This window comes from Salvelinus namaycush, chromosome 2, assembly GCF_016432855.1.
Source record: "Salvelinus namaycush isolate Seneca chromosome 2, SaNama_1.0, whole genome shotgun sequence".
In the NCBI taxonomy this organism is placed as follows: Eukaryota; Metazoa; Chordata; class Actinopteri; order Salmoniformes; family Salmonidae; genus Salvelinus; species Salvelinus namaycush.
The window spans coordinates 56,186,345-56,206,305 of record NC_052308.1 but is presented as its reverse complement, the minus strand read 5'-3'; the positions used below and the strand labels follow the sequence as shown (position 1 = coordinate 56,206,305).

At 42.1% G+C, this 19,961-nt stretch overlaps 1 protein-coding gene across 1 annotated transcript in view; it reads left to right on the top strand.

Annotated features, from left to right (window-relative positions):
• LOC120022247 (ubiquinol-cytochrome-c reductase complex assembly factor 1-like) overlaps positions 1–19,611 on the top strand; it is a 32,803-nt gene extending 13,192 nt beyond the window's left edge. Inside the window, exons 2-4 of the mRNA XM_038966133.1 lie at positions 13,949–14,026; positions 14,305–14,418; positions 19,477–19,611. Of these exons, the coding sequence (XP_038822061.1) occupies positions 13,949–14,026; positions 14,305–14,418; positions 19,477–19,611 (327 nt within the window). The remainder of the gene's footprint in view (positions 1–13,948; positions 14,027–14,304; positions 14,419–19,476) is intronic.
• Positions 19,612–19,961: the final 350 nt, after the last annotated feature.

Genomic DNA, 19,961 nt, shown 5'->3' with positions numbered 1-19,961 from the left:
GAGAATACTCACTAGGGACTGTAGAATCTATATATGGTGTTATTTATTGGGGGACTTAGGTCTAAATACCCAGCAGCACTTTCTACCCCACCCACTCCATTGGTCCCAATGCAATACACTGTGGGCCTATAAATGACGTACAGTGCTTTCGGAAAGCATTCAGACCCATTGACTTTTTCCACGTTTTGTTACGTTACAGCCTTCTTCTAAAATGGATTAAATAAATAAAAATCCTCAGCAATCTACACACAATACCCAGTAATGACAAAACGAAAACAGGTTTTAAGAAATGTTTGCAAATTTATAAAAAATTAAATACAGAAATACCTTATGTAAATAAGTATTCAGCCCCTTTGCTATGAGACTCCGAAATTGAGCTCAGGTGAATCCTGTTTCCATTGATCATCCTTGAGATGTTTCTACAACATGATTAGAATCCACCAGTGGTAAATCAATTTGATTGGACATGATTTGGAAAGGCACACACCTGTCTATATAAATAAGGTCCCACTGTTGACAGAGCATGTCAGAGCAAAAACCAGGCCATGAGGTCGAAGGAATTGTCCTTTGATCTCCGAGACAGGATTGTGTCGAGGCACAGATCTGGGGAAGGGAACCACATTTCAAGAACACAGTGGCCTCCATCATTCTTATATGGAAGATGTTTTGAACCTCCAAGACTTTTCCTAGAGCTGGCCAAACTGAGCAATCTGGGGAGAAGGGCCTTGGTCAAGGAGGTGACCAAGAACGTAATGGCACTCTAACAGAGCTCTAGAGTTCCTCTGTGGAGATGGGAGAACCTTCCAGAAGGACAACCATCTCTGCAGCACTCCACCAATCAAGCCTTAATTGTAGAGTGGCCAGACAGAAGCAACTCCTGAGTAAAAGGCACTTGACAGCCCGCTTGGAGTTTGCCAAAAGGCACCTAAAGACTCTCAGACCATGAGAAAGAAGATTCTCTGGTCTGATGACACCAAAATTGAACTCTTTAGCCTGAATGCCAAGCGTCACGTCTGGAGGAAACCTGGCACCATCCCTACGGTGAAGCATGGTGGTGGCAGCATCATGCTGTGGGGATGTTTTTCAACGGCGGAGACTGGGAGACTAGTCAGGATCGAGGCTTGAACCCGATCGAACATCTCTCGAGAGACCTGAAAATAGCTGTGCAGCCACACCTCCATCCAACCTGACAGCTTGAAAGGATCTGCAGAGAAGAATGGGAGAAACTCCCCAAATACATGTGTGCCAAGCTTGTAGCGTCATACCCAAGAAGACCTGATGCTGTAATCACTGCCGAAGGTGCTTCAACCAAGTACTGAGTAAAGGGTCTGAATACTTATGTAAATGTGATATTTCAGTTTTTTATTTGTAATAAATTAGCAGAAATTTCTAAAACTGTTTTTGCTTTGTTGTTATGGGGTATTGTTTATAGATTGATTGGGGCGATGATTTAATAAATTTTAGAAGAAGGCTGTAACGTAACAAAATGTGGAAAATGTCTGTGCCAAAGTAAAATGGGGGTTGGGATAATTCAGTAGGGTCTGTAGAATCTATACAGTGCCTTCAGAAAGTATTCACACCCCTTGACCTTTTTCACATTTTGTTTTGTGTTGCAGCCTGAATTTAAAGTGGATTAAATTGGGATTAATTGGAGTCGGCTATGAACTTTACTTCAGTAAAATGTCCTTCTAATGTACATAGACAAGTTCAACAATATAGGCCACCTACTGCTGTGCAATGGTAGCAACGTTATCTGCTTGATCTCTTGCCATACAGACACACACAATCGACCCTCGGCCACTATAGGGTTGAATTATAAAATACATTTGCGATCAAAAGTTTAATAGTAAACTCAAAGTCCAAGAGGAAAACAATTATCAACTCCACCAAAGTTTGCAAGTATATGAATGTTTATTTGGCTGTAAGCTAATCACCCACCAGTAGGCTATGTACATTTGCAAGCAATGCATATGTGGATCCATCTGTTTATTAGCCAGCTGGATTAGCTAGCTTGCTTCACTTACCAGTAGTAGAGAGAGCTGGCATTTGTGATTATTATTCATAGTGCACAGCATGCTGGTACTGGTCGTGCTAAGGAGTCTAAAATGTGGTCCAACTAGCAAGAAAGTATTCTCAACCACTTGCTGAATGAAAATCACCCACAATTCCAGTTTTGATAGCAACATCAAAACAACTTTGACCCGCCAGTGTTTTCAAAATCTGCCCTCCTGTGCATCTTCGGCTGGTGCACAGACAGGAGCCAATATTACCCCCCTTCTTTTTTCAAACCACTTGAGCATGCTGTGTCTGACCAATTATCTTGTTAGCTCTCTCAGAACAATCTTGACCCTAACCAGTCAGGCCTCAAGGGGGCTCACTCAACTGAGACCGCTTTCCTCTGTTTTCATCCTCCTATATCTATCCACTGCCTTGGACACCATCAGATCCTCCTCTCCACCCTCTCAGGACGTCTCAGGCTCTGCACACTCCTAGATTGCAGCCTACCTGGCAGGTTGCTCCTACCAGGTGGCGTGGAGAGGATCTATGTCTGCACCACATTCTCTCACTACTGGTGTTCCCCAGGACTCAGTTCTAGGCCCTATCCTCTTTTGTCTTTACACCAAGTCACTTGGCTCTGTCTTATCCTCTCCTATTATTGCTATGCGGATGACATTCAACTACTCTTCTCCTTCACCGTTTCTGACACCCAGGTGGCAACATCTCACCGTTTTGTCGAGCTTAACCTCGACAAAACGGAGCTGCTCTTCCTCCCGGAGAAGGTTTACTCCCTCCAATACCTCTCCATCATGGTTGACTACTTAATGGTGTCACCCTCCCAGAGTGCAAAAAACCTTGACGTGATCCTGGACAACACCCTGTCGTTCTCTGCAAACATCAAAGCAGCTCCTGCAGGTTCATGTTCTACAATATCCGTAGAGTACGACCTTTCCTCACACTAAACCAGCCACAACAATGCATTTCTATCCCCCCAAAATATTATGGGTGACATTTTAGTCACTCAAAAGGCTATTTTACATGGGAATCAGAATTACTGTTCGGGACCTTTTTAAGATAAATGCACTAATTGTAAGTTGCTCTGGATAAGAGTGTCTGCTAAATGACAAAAATATATATATTAACCTTTACGACATGCATTTTTCAGCTAAGTTAAAATTGTATTCTCTATAACGCAACTCTCATTTATAATAAGTATTGTTTGTAATGAGAGGGATATACAGTGGCAAGAAAAAGTATGTGAACCCTATGGAAATACCTGGATTTCTGCATAAACAATAGAAATACAGTAATACAGTATACAGTCTGCTTAAACTAATAATACACCAACAATTATACGTTTTCATGTCTTTATTGAACACACCGTGTAAACATTCGCAGTGTAGGGTGTAAAAACTATGCGAACCCTTGGGTTTAATAACTGGTCGACCCTCCTTTGGCAGCAATAACCTCAACCAAACGTTTTCTGTAATTGCGGATGAGACCTGCACAACAGTCAGGAGGAATTCTGGACGATTCCTCTTTACAAAACTGGTTCAGTTCAGCAATATTCTTGGGATGTCTGGTGTGAACTGTTCTCTTGAGGTCATGCCACACCTGCGTCAATACTACATTGCTCCAGACCAGTACAAGGGGGGAGTTAGAGCACTGATTTATGCTTTTGGGTCCCAAGGCGCTACTGTGTCTCTAACTGACAATGAATGGGCGACATAAACCAAATTGAAACTGATAATTGTACACGACTTCAAAATGTAATTTCAATTAACTGAATGATGAAGATGAAGGTGATTGAATTTAGAACAATAGTGTAAGAATTGCTATTCTTCTGTCCTGCAGCGCACATATCTTTTGTTACTACTCGTCAGTATTACTTACTAAAATTGTTGTTACACTAAGATTTTTATTCTAAGAGAAACTTAGACTACAATTAGGGTGTGGAAACGTTAGGATTATTTTGCTCTTACTGTAGTACTGTAGCCTAAACCTGACCGTTCACATTGTACAGCGCCCTTGTGGCGCTGCGTTCTAAGACACTGCAGTGGAAACTGCTTTGCTGCAGATGCTGGTTCAATACCTACACGTTCCAGGGTTAGGACTTGAAAATGAGCCGAAGCTGAGAGGATCACCAACACTTAAGGTATTTTGGTTTCAGTGGATTTTCTTAAAAAATATATATATAGCCTATCAATGTGTAGGCATACAGTTGTGGCCAAAAGTTTTGAGAATGACACAAATATTAATTTTCACAAAGTTTGCTGCCTCAGTTTGCATAATGGCAATTTGCATATACTCCAGAATGTTACGAAGAGTGATCAGATGAATTGCAATTAATTGCAAAGTCCCTCTTTGCCATGCAAATGAACTGAATCCCCCAAAAACATTTCCACTGTATTTCAGCCCTGCCACAAAAAGGACCAGGTGACATCATGTCAGTGATTCTCTCGTTAACACAGGTGTGAGTGTTGACGAGGACAAGGCTGGAGATCACTCTGTCATGCTGAGTTCGAATAACAGACTGGAAGCTTCAAAAGGAGGGTGGTGCTTGGAATCATTGTTCTTCCTCTGTCAACCATGGCTACCTGCAAGGAAACACGTGCCGTCATCATTGCTTGCACAAAAACAGACTCTTGCTTCACAGGCAAGGATATTGCTGCCAGTAAGATTGCACCTAAATCAACCATTTATCGGATCATCAAGAACTTCAAGGAGAGCGGTTCAATTGTTGTGAAGAAGGCTTCAGGGCGCCCAAGAAAGTCCAGCAAGCGCCAGGATCGGGGCACCACCAGTTCAGAGCTTGCTCAGGAATGGCAGCAGGCAGGTGTGAGTGCATCTGCACCTGCACGCACAGTGAGGCGAAGACTTTTGGAGGATGGCCTGGTGTCAAGAAGGGCAGCAAAGAAGCCATTTCTCTCCAGGAAAAACATCAGGGACAGACTGATGTTCTGCAAAAGGTACAGGGGTTGGACTGCTGAGGACTGGGGTAAAGTAATTTTCTCTGATGAATCCCCTTTCCGATTGTTTGGGGCATCCGGCAAAAAGCTTGTCCGGAAAAGACAAGGTGAGCCCTACCATCAGTCCTGTGTCATGCCAACAGTAAAGCATCCTGAGACCATTCATGTGTGGGGTTGCTTCTCAGCCAAGGGAGTGGGCTCACTCACAAATTTGCCTAAGAACACAGCCATGAATAAGGAATGGTACCAACACATCCTCCGAGAGCAACTTCTCCCAACCATCCAGGAACAGTTTGGTGACGAACAATGCCTTTTCCAGCATGATGGAGCACCTTGCCATAAGGCAAAAGTGATAACTAAGTAGCTCAGGGAACAAAACATTGATATTTTGGGTCCATGGCCAGGAAACTCCCCAGACCTTAATCGCATTGAGAACTTGTGGTCAATCCTCAAGAGGCGGGTGGACAAACAAAAACCCACAAATTCTGACAAACTCCAAGAATTTATTATGCAAGAATGAGCTGCCATCAGTCAGCATGTGGCCCAGAAGTTAATTGACAGCATGCCAGGGCAGATTGCAGAGGTCTTGAAAAAGAAGGGTCAACACAGCAAATATTCACTCTTTGCATCAACTTCATGTAATTGTCAATGGAAGCCTTTGACACTTATGAAATGCTTGTAATTATACTTCAGTATTCCATAGTAACATCTGACAAAAATATCTAAAGACACTGAAGCAGCAAACTTTGTGGAAATTAATATTTGAGTCATTCTCAAAACTTTTGGCCACGACTGCAATGTGTAATACAATCGATAATTAAATAAAGGTTTATTTAAAAAATCAAAACATAAGTGTACTAAAAACGTGAAGGTGTTTTTATAGAGCATACAACCATGTCGACAACCAGCTGTGTAGATCAGTGGACAAAGGGCTGGACAGCGGGCCACACCGAAGAAAAAAACGCATGGTTGCCAAGAAAGCGGTTTGTTTTGCTAGATTCTTATAATGTGTAAGCAGCATTTGTGTGTTGGAGTCGCATTTAATTCTTAATTGATCTACTGTTTCTATCATAGGCCACTATAATCGATGGGGGGTCGGGGCGGTACCATTCTGCTCATCTATTGAAGGTGCACATAGATCAGATTCAAACTTTGAAGACCGAGATTGAGTCATTGAAGGCAGAGAAAGAGAAACATTATCTGAGGGTAGAGATACAGGCGACAGCTAATGCATTGGTCCAGAGTCAGGCGATATTGGCAGAGAGTCACTCGATATTGGCAGAGTGTCAGGTGGCATTGGCGCAGAGTCAGGTGGAGAATGATGCGTTGAAGAGGGCAAGGATCGAGATGGAGTCAAAATCCATCCACCTGTGAGCTCTGGAACTCCACCTCTGACAGGCAGAGTCAACATACCTGGCGGGGTCATCGGTTCACCCTGACATTTACATTCCTCTTCTGACAACAGAACTTGACCAACTGCTCACCAGGCATAGCAAGGGCCGTCCGGACCATTATGCTGTTCTGCTATTGCAAGATGTATAACCGAAGAGAGATACCACGAGTGAACACAGAATACCAACTGGGATGGATCCCGAGGCAAATGTGGCTTAACAGTGAACCTCCGGATGTTCATCATTAATACTGTGTCTCAGTGTTTCTGTCCATGACTGATGCAACCTGAAAAAGCATTAAAGACCGAGTTAATGAGTACTTGACGTCACCGAGAAAGTCTGGACATGGCCTGCTCTCCCTTATGTAAGGAATTAGGCACTTTCCCATGTTTACTACAGTATGTACTGTAGGCTATGTTTACTTGTCAAACTGCACAGTAGCCTGATAAACTATCTTCAAATGCTTTAAATTCTTTGTTATCCAAATGTTTAAAATACGCGTGGGCGCAACCGCAAAAAAAATCAGATAAAGCATATACTGTACAGTACTGTATTTCTTCATCAGCATCGTTATGCTTTCCTTAATAAAATAATGATAAAAGTACTCTTTTCAAAATTTCAATGTTTATTTAGTTATGTATCCATAACGAATTAGTATGGGAATAAATATCACTGAATAACAGAAATATTGGAACAAAGTAGGCTAATGAAGTTAAATATATTGTTGCTGACTGGAAAATACCATCTCTAACACACACGGTCATGTTTTACAGCGCCATTATGGCTATTAGCAGGGCTATTAGCAGGACAACAGAACAGAATTCTATCGCCAAATGTATTTCTTAGTTAGGTTGGCTGTATCACAACCGGCCGTGATTGGTTGCAATTTCAGTTTAATCCACCAGAAAAGACAGAACAAATAATACAACAAATATTGTGGTTAAATTTAAATATACTAATTGATTAAAAAACATGATCAATTGGAACCTTTAACATGTGGATGGGGGGGGAAAGTGTTATTATTATTAACCCTGTTTTTCACAAGCGTAGCAGGCTATGATTTCTGCAAACAACGTTTCTAGGACGGGCTTTTAGCAGGTCATGGCTCCCGAGTGGCGCAGTGGTCTAAGGCACTACATCTCAGTGCAAGATGCATGACTACAGTCCCTGGTTCAAATCCAGGCTGTATCACATCCGTCCATGATTGGGAGTACCATAGGGCGGCGCACAATTGCCCCAGCGTCATCTGGGTTAGGGGAGGGTTTGGCTGAACGGGATGTCCTTGGTTTCTCTCCCTCTAAAAACATAAATATTTTGGCCTTTATAAATATTATTTTGGCCTTTATTCAGATTACAATAGTACACTTTCACCTTAAAAAAAATAAGAATCTCCAAAATATCGTTATATATAGCCTACCCGCTGTGGTCAACTATTTCAGCACCGTTTCGTGCTGCTCTGAGACAAGCATGGAGAAACGAAAATGTTCAATTATATTCCATGATATTCTTATGATATATGTGTTGACTGAATATAAGCAAGTGATGTCTGCTAAATAATCGAGTTGATGGCACAGTCATATAGCCTCGGCACCTACATAAAGCTGAGTGACTCACTCATTCATGGCTTTGGATCAAAATAAATATGTACCAACATTCTTTCTGATAGTCTCTAAAGAAATATTTTGGTTATGATGACCTGGACACCATGTACAGTATTACAATAGCCAATTATGGCTATTAGCAGGAAAATATACGCTTACCAACACCTCTCTGTATTTTGATACTTTGTGCAAGGCATTTGATCAGCATTAAAAACTTTGGATGTGGTCACGTTATAAAAAAAAATATTATTAGATATACTGTAGGCCCACCGTAGGTGAAATGAGTCTCACTAGTGTTGATTAATGTGCTGTTAAAAGTGATGTAGGTCTTATTTATTTAAAAAGCATATTAAAGTTACAAGCAATAGGATTTAAAGCAATAACTTTTTCAGCATCGTTTCGCGCTGCTCTGAGACGAGCATGGGGACTGGTCTTGATAAATCAATGAGATTTTGATTTTCGCTGAATCTCCATTTGGGCTATTGGTTACACTACAATTAGGGTGTGGAAATGTTATGCTCTTAGTACTGTAGCCTACTCCCGACCGTCACATTGTACAGCGCCATATTTTCCTAACGTAGTGGTGCATCGATCTAAGACGCTGCATCGCAGTGCAAACTGCTTTGCTACAGAGGCTGGTTCGATACCCGTGCTGGCCGCAACCGGGATACCCATGAGGCGGCTTTTGGTTTCTCTCCCTCTAAAACCAGAAATGAATCATTATAAATAATAAACTGGCTTTATTTACAAATTAGTGAGAATGTCCCACCCCATGTTCAAGAATGGCCTTTATCTCGCTCACTCGAGGTTAAATGAAAACGAAATAATCTCCAAAATATTTTTTTTTTAAACAAAGTTATTAATATTATTAATTCATTTAGAATTGTCTAAAAGCCCCTTAGATATTCTCACAGATCAGATTTGCCCTAACAAAAAATGCCCCTTAGATATTAATTTAGAATCCTCCAATCCTGTTATGCTCTTAGTACTGTAGCCTACTCCCGACCGTCACGTACAGCGCCATATTTTACGCTCCATCCTAACGGAAACCCTGGTTTGATTTTTAGTTTTTTTCGGAATAGAATAGAATAGATATTAATCAAATTAATGAAGCTACATTTCTTAAAATCAATCCCATATACTATGTTCTTACAAAAAGGTTTTAAATTCTCTAGTAATGCCAATATTGAGGACTATCAAATGCTTGTCAAAGATGCCCTCTGGTGGTCAAACTAGCATTAATGGTAAAAATGGAAAAGCTATAGAATTCTGCAGCAAGCCCGCAAGGTGTGCTGTAGTATGACGCAACTTTTAAAGGAGGAACCACTGAGGCCTAACATTCTGCAAAATGTCTTGATGAACTTGGGAATTCATTTTTCCGTCGATGATCGCAAGCTGTCAAGGCCCTGAGACAGCAAAGCAGCCCCAAACCATGATGCTCCCTCCACCATACTTTACAGTTGGGATGAGGTTTTGATGTTGGTGTGCTGTGCCTTTTTTCCTCCACACAGTGTTATGTGTTCCTTCCAAACAACTCCACTGTAGTTTTATCTGTCCACAGAATATTTTGCCAGTACCACTGGAGCATCCAGGTGCACTTTTGCAAACTTCAGACTTGCAGTAATGGTTTTTTTGGACAGCAGTGGCTTCTTCTGTGGTGTTCTCCCATGAACATCATTCTTGTTTAGTGTTTTACGTATTGTAGACTCGTCAACAGAGATATTTTCATGTTCCAGAGATTTCTGTAAGTCTTTAGCTGACACTCTAGGATTCTTCTTAACCTCATTGAGCATTCTGTGCTGTGCTCTTGCAGTCATCTTTGCAGGACGGCCACACCTAGGGAGAGTAGCAATAGTGCTGAACTTTCTCAATTTATAGACAATTTGTCTTACCGTGGACTGATGAACATCAAGGCTTTTAGAGATACTTTTGTAACCCTTTCCAGCCATATGCAAGTCAACACTTCTTAATCTAACAGGCTGACTACACCTCCCGTGTCGCGTGCGCGTGCGCGAGCGTTGCAAAAGGAATTTAGAAATCTATATTATTCAATTGTTGCACCCACACAGCTCGCACGTGCCAACAAGCGTCTGCGTTGCCAAGGGCTAAAATAGAAGTCAGTTCTATTTGTGACACAGATCGCTCTGCAAGTCCTGCTTCTCCCATCTCCTCATTGGTTTATAGAAGCAGGTACCCACGTGCCATCTCCTCATTGGTTATACCCACGTGGGTGACTGAAAGACGAATGTGGTCGGTGGCGCTAATGTACCTAATATATGAAAGTTGCCAATCGAAATATAAAGTCAAGAGAAGAAAAGGCCTGGGAGGAGAGATGACTAGAAACGATTCGGTTGACCGTTTTATGTGTGGAGTAGAGGTCCTTGTGCATTTCAGGTAAAATAACAACTAAATGTTTATATCCCAGGACAAATTAGCTAGCAACAGCAAGCTAGCTAAATAGGACAAATTTGCTAGCAAGTGCAAGCTAGCTAGCTAAATTGCCATAAATGTTTAATGCTTTTCGGCCTGTCCCCAAATTAATATAATTGGTTCAGAGTTTGTTTTGATATTTTAACCTGCGTATCGTGTTTGGTGTGGGGGGACAAAATACATTTATGCACGATGGTGCACGTGCACAGCTGGTTTGGGTTCAGTGTTAGGTCTTCTGAGATCTATTTTGTTTGAGGCATGGTTCACATAAGGCAATGCTTCTTGTGAATAGCAAACTCAAATTGTGTGGGTTTTTTTATAGGGCAAGGCAGCTCTAACCAACATCTCCAATCTCGTTTCATTGATTGGACTCCAGGTTAGCTGACTCCAATTAGCTTTTGGAGAAGTCATTAGCCTAAGGGTTCACATACTTTTTCTTGCCACTGTAGCTAGATATATGTATTGTTGATGTGTTGCTGTATTCCTGGATGGATCAGAGGAATAGATAGAATGTGCACAAGAGAAATTATCAATAAGCATATTCCTACAATTATCTGGAGAAATCTGACCTGCAATTTGTAAACAAGCTGCTGTACTTATTTGTAAAACCTTCATTTTTATCACTCATTTTTTGTTTTGCGATGTACTTAACCAGAATGTTTTTATTTGGGACTAACTGTCTCTGGCTTTAAGGGACTGGTACTTGTATTTTAAGGCCCTCTTGTTATTGTTCTAGGAGGGAGTTCTACTTCTCACTATCGCCCCTGCTCGAAATTGGCATATTTTCTATGCATTTGTGTCTCATCACTCTAGAAATGTGACATGGGGTGTGTTAAACAGGTAAAACATAGGTGCTCATCAGTGGTGTTTACACAGGCAGCCCAATTCTTAGTTTTTTTCACAAATTGGTATTTTGACCAATCAGACCAGCTCTGAAAAAGATCTGATGTGAAAATACCAATTAGTGGACAAATATCAGAATTGGGCTGCCATCATGAGTTCTCAAACAGCTTCCAGGTCACATGATTTTTATGCTGCTGAGTTTGTATGGAAGATTTCTCAAGAGGCGATCTCTGATTCGTTCTTGTCGTAGCTTATTTTGTTCCGTGCTTCTACACCCCCTAGTCTATTATCGGGCATTCCTTATCGAAACCCCATGAGTCTTATTACTGACCTTGGTGTACGTAATACAGTATTGTATCTAAGTATGAGTGCTGTACCTGTGTATTTAAGTAAGGATAGTCTACTCAGTCTGCTGGACACACTCTTTGAGTGGCCACTAAAGCCTTCTTCACACTGGCAGTTTGAAGTGACTCCAATTTTTAAAATGTGCCTGTCCAATTTGAATCTGTTCTTTTTCCTGCAGTCTGAACATCCAAACAGCACATGGAATCAGATGTTTGATTCCTGGCTATGTGACATGACTGAACGGTTAAATCTAATTTATTTGCCCTCGAGTGGTTTTTAGGCTATTATTTTGCATATCTTGTTGCTTGCTAGCTACACAGTTGACCGTTTTCCAAGAACTGTGCTAGATAGCTAGCTTGGTAATTGTTTACAAACAAATTAGTAAATGTGCTAGAAAGCTAAACAGCTACCTAGCTAGCTAGTTGACTGCTGTGGCTATCCAAAAAATAATTGTTTTGAAAGTTGGACCATCATATCCTTTTGAGGCTTTAAAAGTGTTCTTAAACTATGATTATGAACATTCAAATCAGCTGGGAAACATCCCTGGCAGGCATTGTCACCGTAGCTATCTACACAACTTCTGAGTGATAGGAAGCAGGAGCACCACCACTAATCAGCCTTCACCACTGCGCACACACCTGTTGTTACTAAGGCAACGAACGTAGCCATGTCAGCAAATGACTTGTCTGAACACACACATCCGATTTGGTCACTTGTAACTTGGACAGTCAGTATTCTAAAACTGATTTGAGCATTTAGGCCTGCAGTATGAACAAGGCTAAAGATCCCCTGCTCTCAGCCTAATCAGGTACTATAAACTGGCTCCAACAGCCCAAGGAAATTGTACAGTGTATTCGCGAAGAAATTCAGACTCCATGACTTTTTTCACATTTTGTTACGTTACAGCCTTATTCTAAAATGTATTAAATTGTTTTTTCCCCTCATCAATCTACACACAATACACCATAATGACAAAGCAAAAACAGGATTTTAGAAATTGCAAATGTATTAAATATAAAAACATAAAAATAAAAAAGTATTCAGACCCTTTACTCAGTACTTTGTTGAAGCACCTTTGGCAGCGATTACAGATGTTCGATCAGGTTCAAGTCCAGGCTCTGGCTGGGCCACTCAAGGATATTATGAGACTTGTCCTGAAGCCACTCCCGCGTTGTCTTGGCTGTATGCTTAGGGTCGTTGTCCTGTTGGAAGGTGAACCTTCGCCCCCAGTCTGAGGTCCTGAGTGCTCTGGAGCAGGTTTTCATCAAGGATCTCTCTGTACTTTGCTCTGTTCATCTTTGCCTCAATCCTGACTAGTCTCCCAGTCCCTGCCTCTGAAAAACATCCCAACAGCATGATGCTGCCACAACCATGCTTCACCGTAGGGATGGTGCCAGGTTTCTTCCAGACATGACGCTTGGCATTCAGGCTTTGTTCAGGTTTGTTTCATCAGACCAGATAATCCTTTTTCTCGTGGTCTGAGAGTCTTTAGGTGCCTTTTGGTAAACTCCAAGCGGGCTGTCATGTGCCTTTTTACTGAGGAGTGGCTTCCATCTGGCCACTTTACCATAAAGACCTGATTGGTGGAGTGCTGCAGAGATGGTTGTTCTCCCATCTCCACAGAGGAACTCTGTGAGCTCTGTCAGAGTGACCATTGGGTTCTTGGTCACCTCCCTGACCAAGGCCCATCTCCCCGATTGCTCAGTTTGGCCGGACTGCCAGCTCTAGTAAGAGTCTTGGTTGTTCCAAACCTCTCCCATTTAAGAATGATGGAGGCCACTGTGTTCTTGGCTACCTTCAATGCTGCATAAATATTTTGGTACCCTTCCCCAGATCTGTGCCTCTACACAATCCTATCTCGGAGCTCTGACATGCACTGTCAACTGTGGTGGGACCTTATATCGACAGGTGTGTGTGCCTTTCCAAATCATGTCCAATCAATTGAATTTACCACAGGTGGACTCTAATCAAGTTGTAGAAACATCTCAAAGTATGATCAATGGAAACAGGATGCACCTAAGCTCACTTTCGAGTCTCATAGCAAAGGGTCTGAATACTTATGTAAATAAGGTATTTCTGTTTTTTATATGTAATACATTTCCAAATGTTTCTAAAAACCTGTTTTTGCATTGTCAATATGGGGTATTGTGTGTAGATTGAGGATTTCTTTTATTTAATCCATTTTAGAATAAGGCTGTAACGTAACAAAATGTGGAAAAAGTCAAGTGGTCTAAATACTTTCTGAAGGCACTGTATTTGTGTGTGCGCTCAATGTGGTAAATGTGAGAAACTCAAGTTTTGGGAAAATAGTGTTGTAACCAACTTGGGTCCTTGCTCTCTCCTTCCCCCATCCTCTTTTTCACCCTTCTAGATTGATGCCATTCACCGGAAGGAAAGCGTGAGGGCTATGACAGAGACTTTATACGCTGCTATTTTTGGATATGATGAGGTAAGACCCTGCTATAACCATTATGCTTATCTTTGCTTCGACTATGCCAGGTAGTGTAAAACACAACACACACTGGACAAGATGACTGGGAAGTGAAGGGCCCCAGAGACCCAGCCTGCTTGGGAACGGGTCAAGAGCTAGCATGTCGTGGTTCTGTCCTAGGCCTGGCTGACGGAACTGTCCGTCGGGAACCAGTGTCTCTTGTTCGTTCTGGTCCAGTCCTTAGTGCTATTAGACTAGGCAGTGATTCATGATTCACCTCTGTGTTGCTTTTGAAGGGAATCTTGTCGGACGATGGGGTGCTGGCGGCCGCCCTGTGGAGGAACATGTTCAACCGTCAGTGCGAGGACCCCAGGCAACTGGAGCTCATGCTGGATTATGTCCACAAACAGGTGAGAGAGGAAGACAACACTCCATATCACCAAATAAAGAAAAATGTTTCTGGCCACAAAGTGTTCAGCGTGCACCTAAAAAGAGTCAGCCCTGACTTATCATGTGAGGAAAGACCTGAGGGACATTTCACAATTTTGTTGTAGCTCTGAACTAGCTCACTTGATTCACCTAGTCAAGGCCTTTATGGTTAGTTGACACGTTAAATCAGATGTGCTACAGTGGTTCCTCATTTAAAAGTTGCGAGCTTACACTGCGGGACTTAGAGGTACCCAGCGTCACGGCTTCATTGCTCCAGACCACCACAGCGGGGAGTTAGAGCACTCATTATGCATTTGGTTCCCAAGGATATTATATGACCAATCATATCGAGTGGTTCCAATGACGAATATGACGTGAGCCACCCGTCCCTGGTGACTTTCTTCAGCAAAGATGGCTAACAAAACATTACGGGGGAAGCAAATGTAAGTAATTATAACGTCATAACGAGTCAAGATAAAAATATACAATGGAGAGACAAACAATTGTGTATATTTTTTTTGTCATAAAGTTAATTTATGAAAATCGCGATTTAGCAAGTTGACTGACTAGCTAACATTAGCCAGCTAGCTATTTATTTATCCTTTATTTAACTAGGCATGTCAGTTAAGAACAAATTCTTATTGACAATGACGGGCTAGGAACAGTGGGTTAACTGCCTTGTTAAGGGGCAGAATGACAGGTTTTTACCTTGTCAGCTCGGGGATTCGATCGAGCAACCTTTCGGTTACTGGCCCAACGCTCTAACCACTTGCCGCCCCCGAGCTAGCTGGCGTTATGATACGAGTATGACATTGTAATTCATGTTGTTTAATGTTTTAGGGACTCCTGAGAAATCCAGCAAACCAGGCTGTCGTCTTGGGAAACAGTGGATGTAAAGAATTTATCTAGCTAAAGCATTTACGGCAGATTGAATGTACAATTGTGTAAGCTTGCCTTGCCGTGCAACGCAGCTGAAGTAACATAGCTAGCTAACTATTTACTTGCTTTTTGTGTAGTGGAGGATAAAAATAACTGTATGCTTATGGGTGTGTAGCTAGCTACAATATATAGCCGATCTTTGTATGGACCCTAAAACGCTATGTTCTGAACCAATCTATGAACCTCAGCTATCATAGTTGTTGTATCAACTTCAAGTCCGAATGGCATTAATGAAGCCTATGGATAGAGTAGAATATAACAACTTTATTGTGCTAAGGACGCAAGTCCTATATACATGTACTGTAGTTATTACCACGCATGAGTTCCCCACATTGTAGCCTGTACATTGAATATATTCACTGATCACGTACTCTTCCTAGCAAATAAAGGTGCGGTTCAGGTATGAATCTCTGTGAGACATAATTTTTCAGTCATATCCAATACCAGGTGTATCAAACCCCATTCTTTGAATTATGCTGTATCTGCATGTATGTATTACAATTATACACTTCAACAGTGTTTACCGCTCCTGGGACATCAATGATTACACATTGTAACTATGCAATAGACTAGAAACATGATTTAAGTAAAGGCTGATATTTAATTCATATATACAGAAAAAAACTATGCTTATCTAACTCCACCTGCATTAATCTGAGGACACAGGATAGTATTTCAATGAGATACTTAATTTCAACCAGTGGAGAATGTGAAACTCTTTATTGAAAGAAGTTCATTATCCAGGTGTTATAAATACATAATACATGCATTATGATAATTGTAATATTATATTATAAATACAAGTTCAATCTGTACTTCAATGCACATATGGTGTGCATTATAAAACGAGGAAGAAAGACGAGGTGGGGAGAGAGGTGTAGAAGACAGAAAGGGAAAGAGGTAAGAACAAAGGCAGACAGCCTATGATTAATGAATTACAGTGCTACCCTAATATTCTCTCAGTTCATCACAATTACAGTGTCTCTAGCCAGCCTTGGGCCCCCAGTTGGCCCGAAGGTTATCTTAAGAGCGGGTGAGGTGGCGATGACGGCACTGGCTTCCTCTCACATCAAAACATACCTGCAGACGAGAGACAGATAGATAGAGAGAGAGCATGATTATGCCTTGTTTTTTTGGTCAGTCATCATAATCATCAGGAGGTGAAATGCAAAACTGACCTTGGATCATTAGCTCTGGGACTACTACATCTTTATCTGTATTTCAATGTAAAGCATCTCTTTAATAATACTTCCTGTTGACCCGACCAAGTGACCTCTCACCTATGAGCATGCTGTGCCCTCTGTGTCAGCCAGTTCAGATGCGGGAGAGATTCACCAACACAGCTGATATAACCTAGAGGATTTAGGGAGAAGGGGGAGAGGGATGACGTGAAGGAGAGAGACTGTTGTTGTGTGTGTGTGTGTGTGTGTGTGGTCTCACCTGGTGTCCACATTATGTTGCTACAGAGTAATTTATGCTGAAAAACAGACACATGAGGACAAACAGAAGAAAATGTAATTATTAGACATAAATACCACTTGAAGCTTGTAAAACAAAAGGTAACCGTTACACTGTCATGAAATATGATTATATACTGTATCGACTTTGAAACAAATAGCACATGGCCTGCTTATGAGTTGCCATGAAAGAAAGTTAGATTAATTCAACTGAAAAAGTTGAATTATGTAAAAGTATGTAAAAGGTGGATGGAAGAACGCCCAGTGCTGCTTACCTGAGATGCCATCATCACACAGTCCTTCTTCGTAGGTGTCCGCTGTGTCTGAAAAAAGTAGCTTTCAGAAGAATTATTTTTTATTGAAAATAAAAAGTTTTGCTCTCGACAAAAAGACACAAATGTACCTCCATAGCATAGAACAATTTGCCTTTGAATAACCACACCTTCATACAAACTTGATACTGTATGCAGAATTCTTGATGCACAACCGAAGGTGCTGCCATATCCTGCCAGCACTTCCACTAGCGAGCAACTCAGGCGCAGAATGATGACGCGTGGAAGAAGGCGAGGAACGAGGGAGGGGCTAATAGCTGAACAATAGACTAAGGTTAAATAAAATAAATACAAAATAAAGGAGTGCAAAGCTGCTCTAGGGTGTCCTCTCAAACAGGTCAGTCCTGGGTCATATTTGTTGTGAACAATTTTTTTCAAATTCTACCCTCGAGCACCTAGTTCTTTTAGTTACACACTTAAGATTTTTAGAACCAGAATAGCTGAGCGGTGTAACGCAAGCTTTGAACCAAATTATTTTAGATGTCAGCAGCCCAAAAGTTTGAAGCGACTATACTTAAACATTGCATTCTTGTGTGTCCTTACAGCCTTAATAGTCTCTTACAGTAGCTCTTGGTTAGGTGCTGGAGAATGGTGCTTTTGACCTTTTTAGTTGGTTTGTCACTGCAACACTGCGCACCTCACGGTCAGCCGTTGGGCTCCATATTAGATTGGCTCATTGTGACTCTCACTGCCATTTTTTCAGGCCATACTCTATGCAACCTCCCTGTTATTAGAGTGATAAGAGGAGAGTAGCTAGTCACCCAGTCCCACCCTCCTCTCCCTTCCCGCCCCCTTGGGCTCTGCCACAGCTACCAGTGAAGCCCCCTCTATATATTTTCCTGCCCTCTGTGGTTGAAAACACACCTGCTTGGAGAAACACCTGCAGGCTGTGTCTGCAAGGGCCATATGTTCTATAAGAATGCGCTCCTCACTTCTTGCTCTCTCTATCATCTATAGCCCCCTACAAACCAAAAGGCAGCACACATTGGGGAAACGAGCTACAATGCATCAGTCTGCTATTCAGGTTCTTGATCCTTCCCTGTTCCCCGGCACACAGTATCTTGCATCAAGCTTGGGCAATAGCTGTTAAAGGTGGCGGATTTACGGTCAAACTCAATCAAGTGTTTCACCGTTTTCTCGACCCAAGCCAGTGCTGCAACAGTGAAAAACGAATGAAAGTGGCTTTGGGGAACGTGTGACTGGGCCACTCCACTGGCACCCCCTGTTGTGTGTTACTGGTGTGTACGTAGTCCAAGGCCTGCCCCACTCTCCTGCCTGCTTCCATTAAAGGTGTCCTCCATCACTGCACACTGAGACATGGCCCTGCCACAGGTTCCAGCCAGCTGCAAGCGCACATTACAAGCATCACCAAGAATTTATGAGACAAGGGGGGACTTTTCAAGAGAAAAACAAATGGGATACTGTTTCTCTGAGCTCGCAGGGATTGCAAGAGCATAGTCGAGCTCTTGGAAGAAGGCGGGGGTCAAGGGGGCCAGAACTGTTTCATCACAGGTGCAGCACATAAAACCTGGCCGTGCCTGATGACACACTATAGGAGAGGAAATTACAAGCCCCTGCGATGAAGTCACGTACAGTGGTCACGCGCTGCTCTGGCACCGTCACGGCATTATTACTCACACTAATTACTTTCATCAAATGCTCCTTCCATGAGCTCAGGCCACTGGTTTAATTAAGACACCGGGTCGAGGTGAACTCGCCTTGCCATATTAAGAAATAAATCCATCTCTATGCAGCCTCCCAAACTGTAGCGTGACCATGGTCACTGCACTGTCCCCAGTGTAAGCTATAATAACTGCACTCTGGTGGCTAACTCTGTAATAGAGCTGTTGTTGAGCTTTTGAACAACACAAAATACCATGTTAAGAAAAATACTGTGTTTAGTAGGTTGCTTTTGTCAATGTTCTACACACTTATCATTGACTATTCAGTACATAGTGGTAGCCTAGTGGTCCGAGCGTTGGGCCAGTAACCTAAAGATTGCTGGATCGAATCCCCGAGCTGACAAGGTAAAAATCTGTTGTTCTGACCCTGAGCAAGGCAGTTAACACACTGTTCCCCAGGTGCTGAAGACTTGGATGTTGATTAAGGCAGCCTCCAGCACCTCTCTGATTCAGAGGGGTTGGGTTAAATGTGGAAGACACATTTCATTTGAAGCCATTCAGTTGTACAACTCACTAGGTATGCCCCTTCACATAAGAAAAATATGAAGCATCATTTGCTTCCTCTGTAATAGATGTCCTTGAACCAGTCTTAATGGTACTTTCTTTATGTGTCTGCTTGTTCCACACAGATGCAGTTCATCGATACTCTGGACGGGGAGGACCTGTTACTGACAGGGGAGGTAAAGTGGCGTCCCCTCCTGGAGGAGAATGCACAGAGCATCCTAAAGGTCCCCAGCTCCACCTACAATGACGCTGGGCTCTGAGATGCCCATCCCTACCACCCTGCTCCGCCTTGTTATCTACCTATATTCCTCTGTTTCTGAACACACTGTACTATAGGCAGGATAGCCAATCAGGGACTCTCACACTTGATCTACACACACTCTTTCTCTCTTCACCCCAACAATATATGTAAAATGTAAATAACATGAGTAAGTCTACCTCTGATAAGCTTCCCAGTAAAGCATTAAAAACAATCAAACAACCCAGAAAAGTGCTACAAATAGCCTATATTAACATATGTAGCCTAATAAACAGTCAAGTCAATAACTTGCTTGTAACAGATGACATTCATATTCTGTCTATCTCTGAAACTCACTTAGATAATACCTTT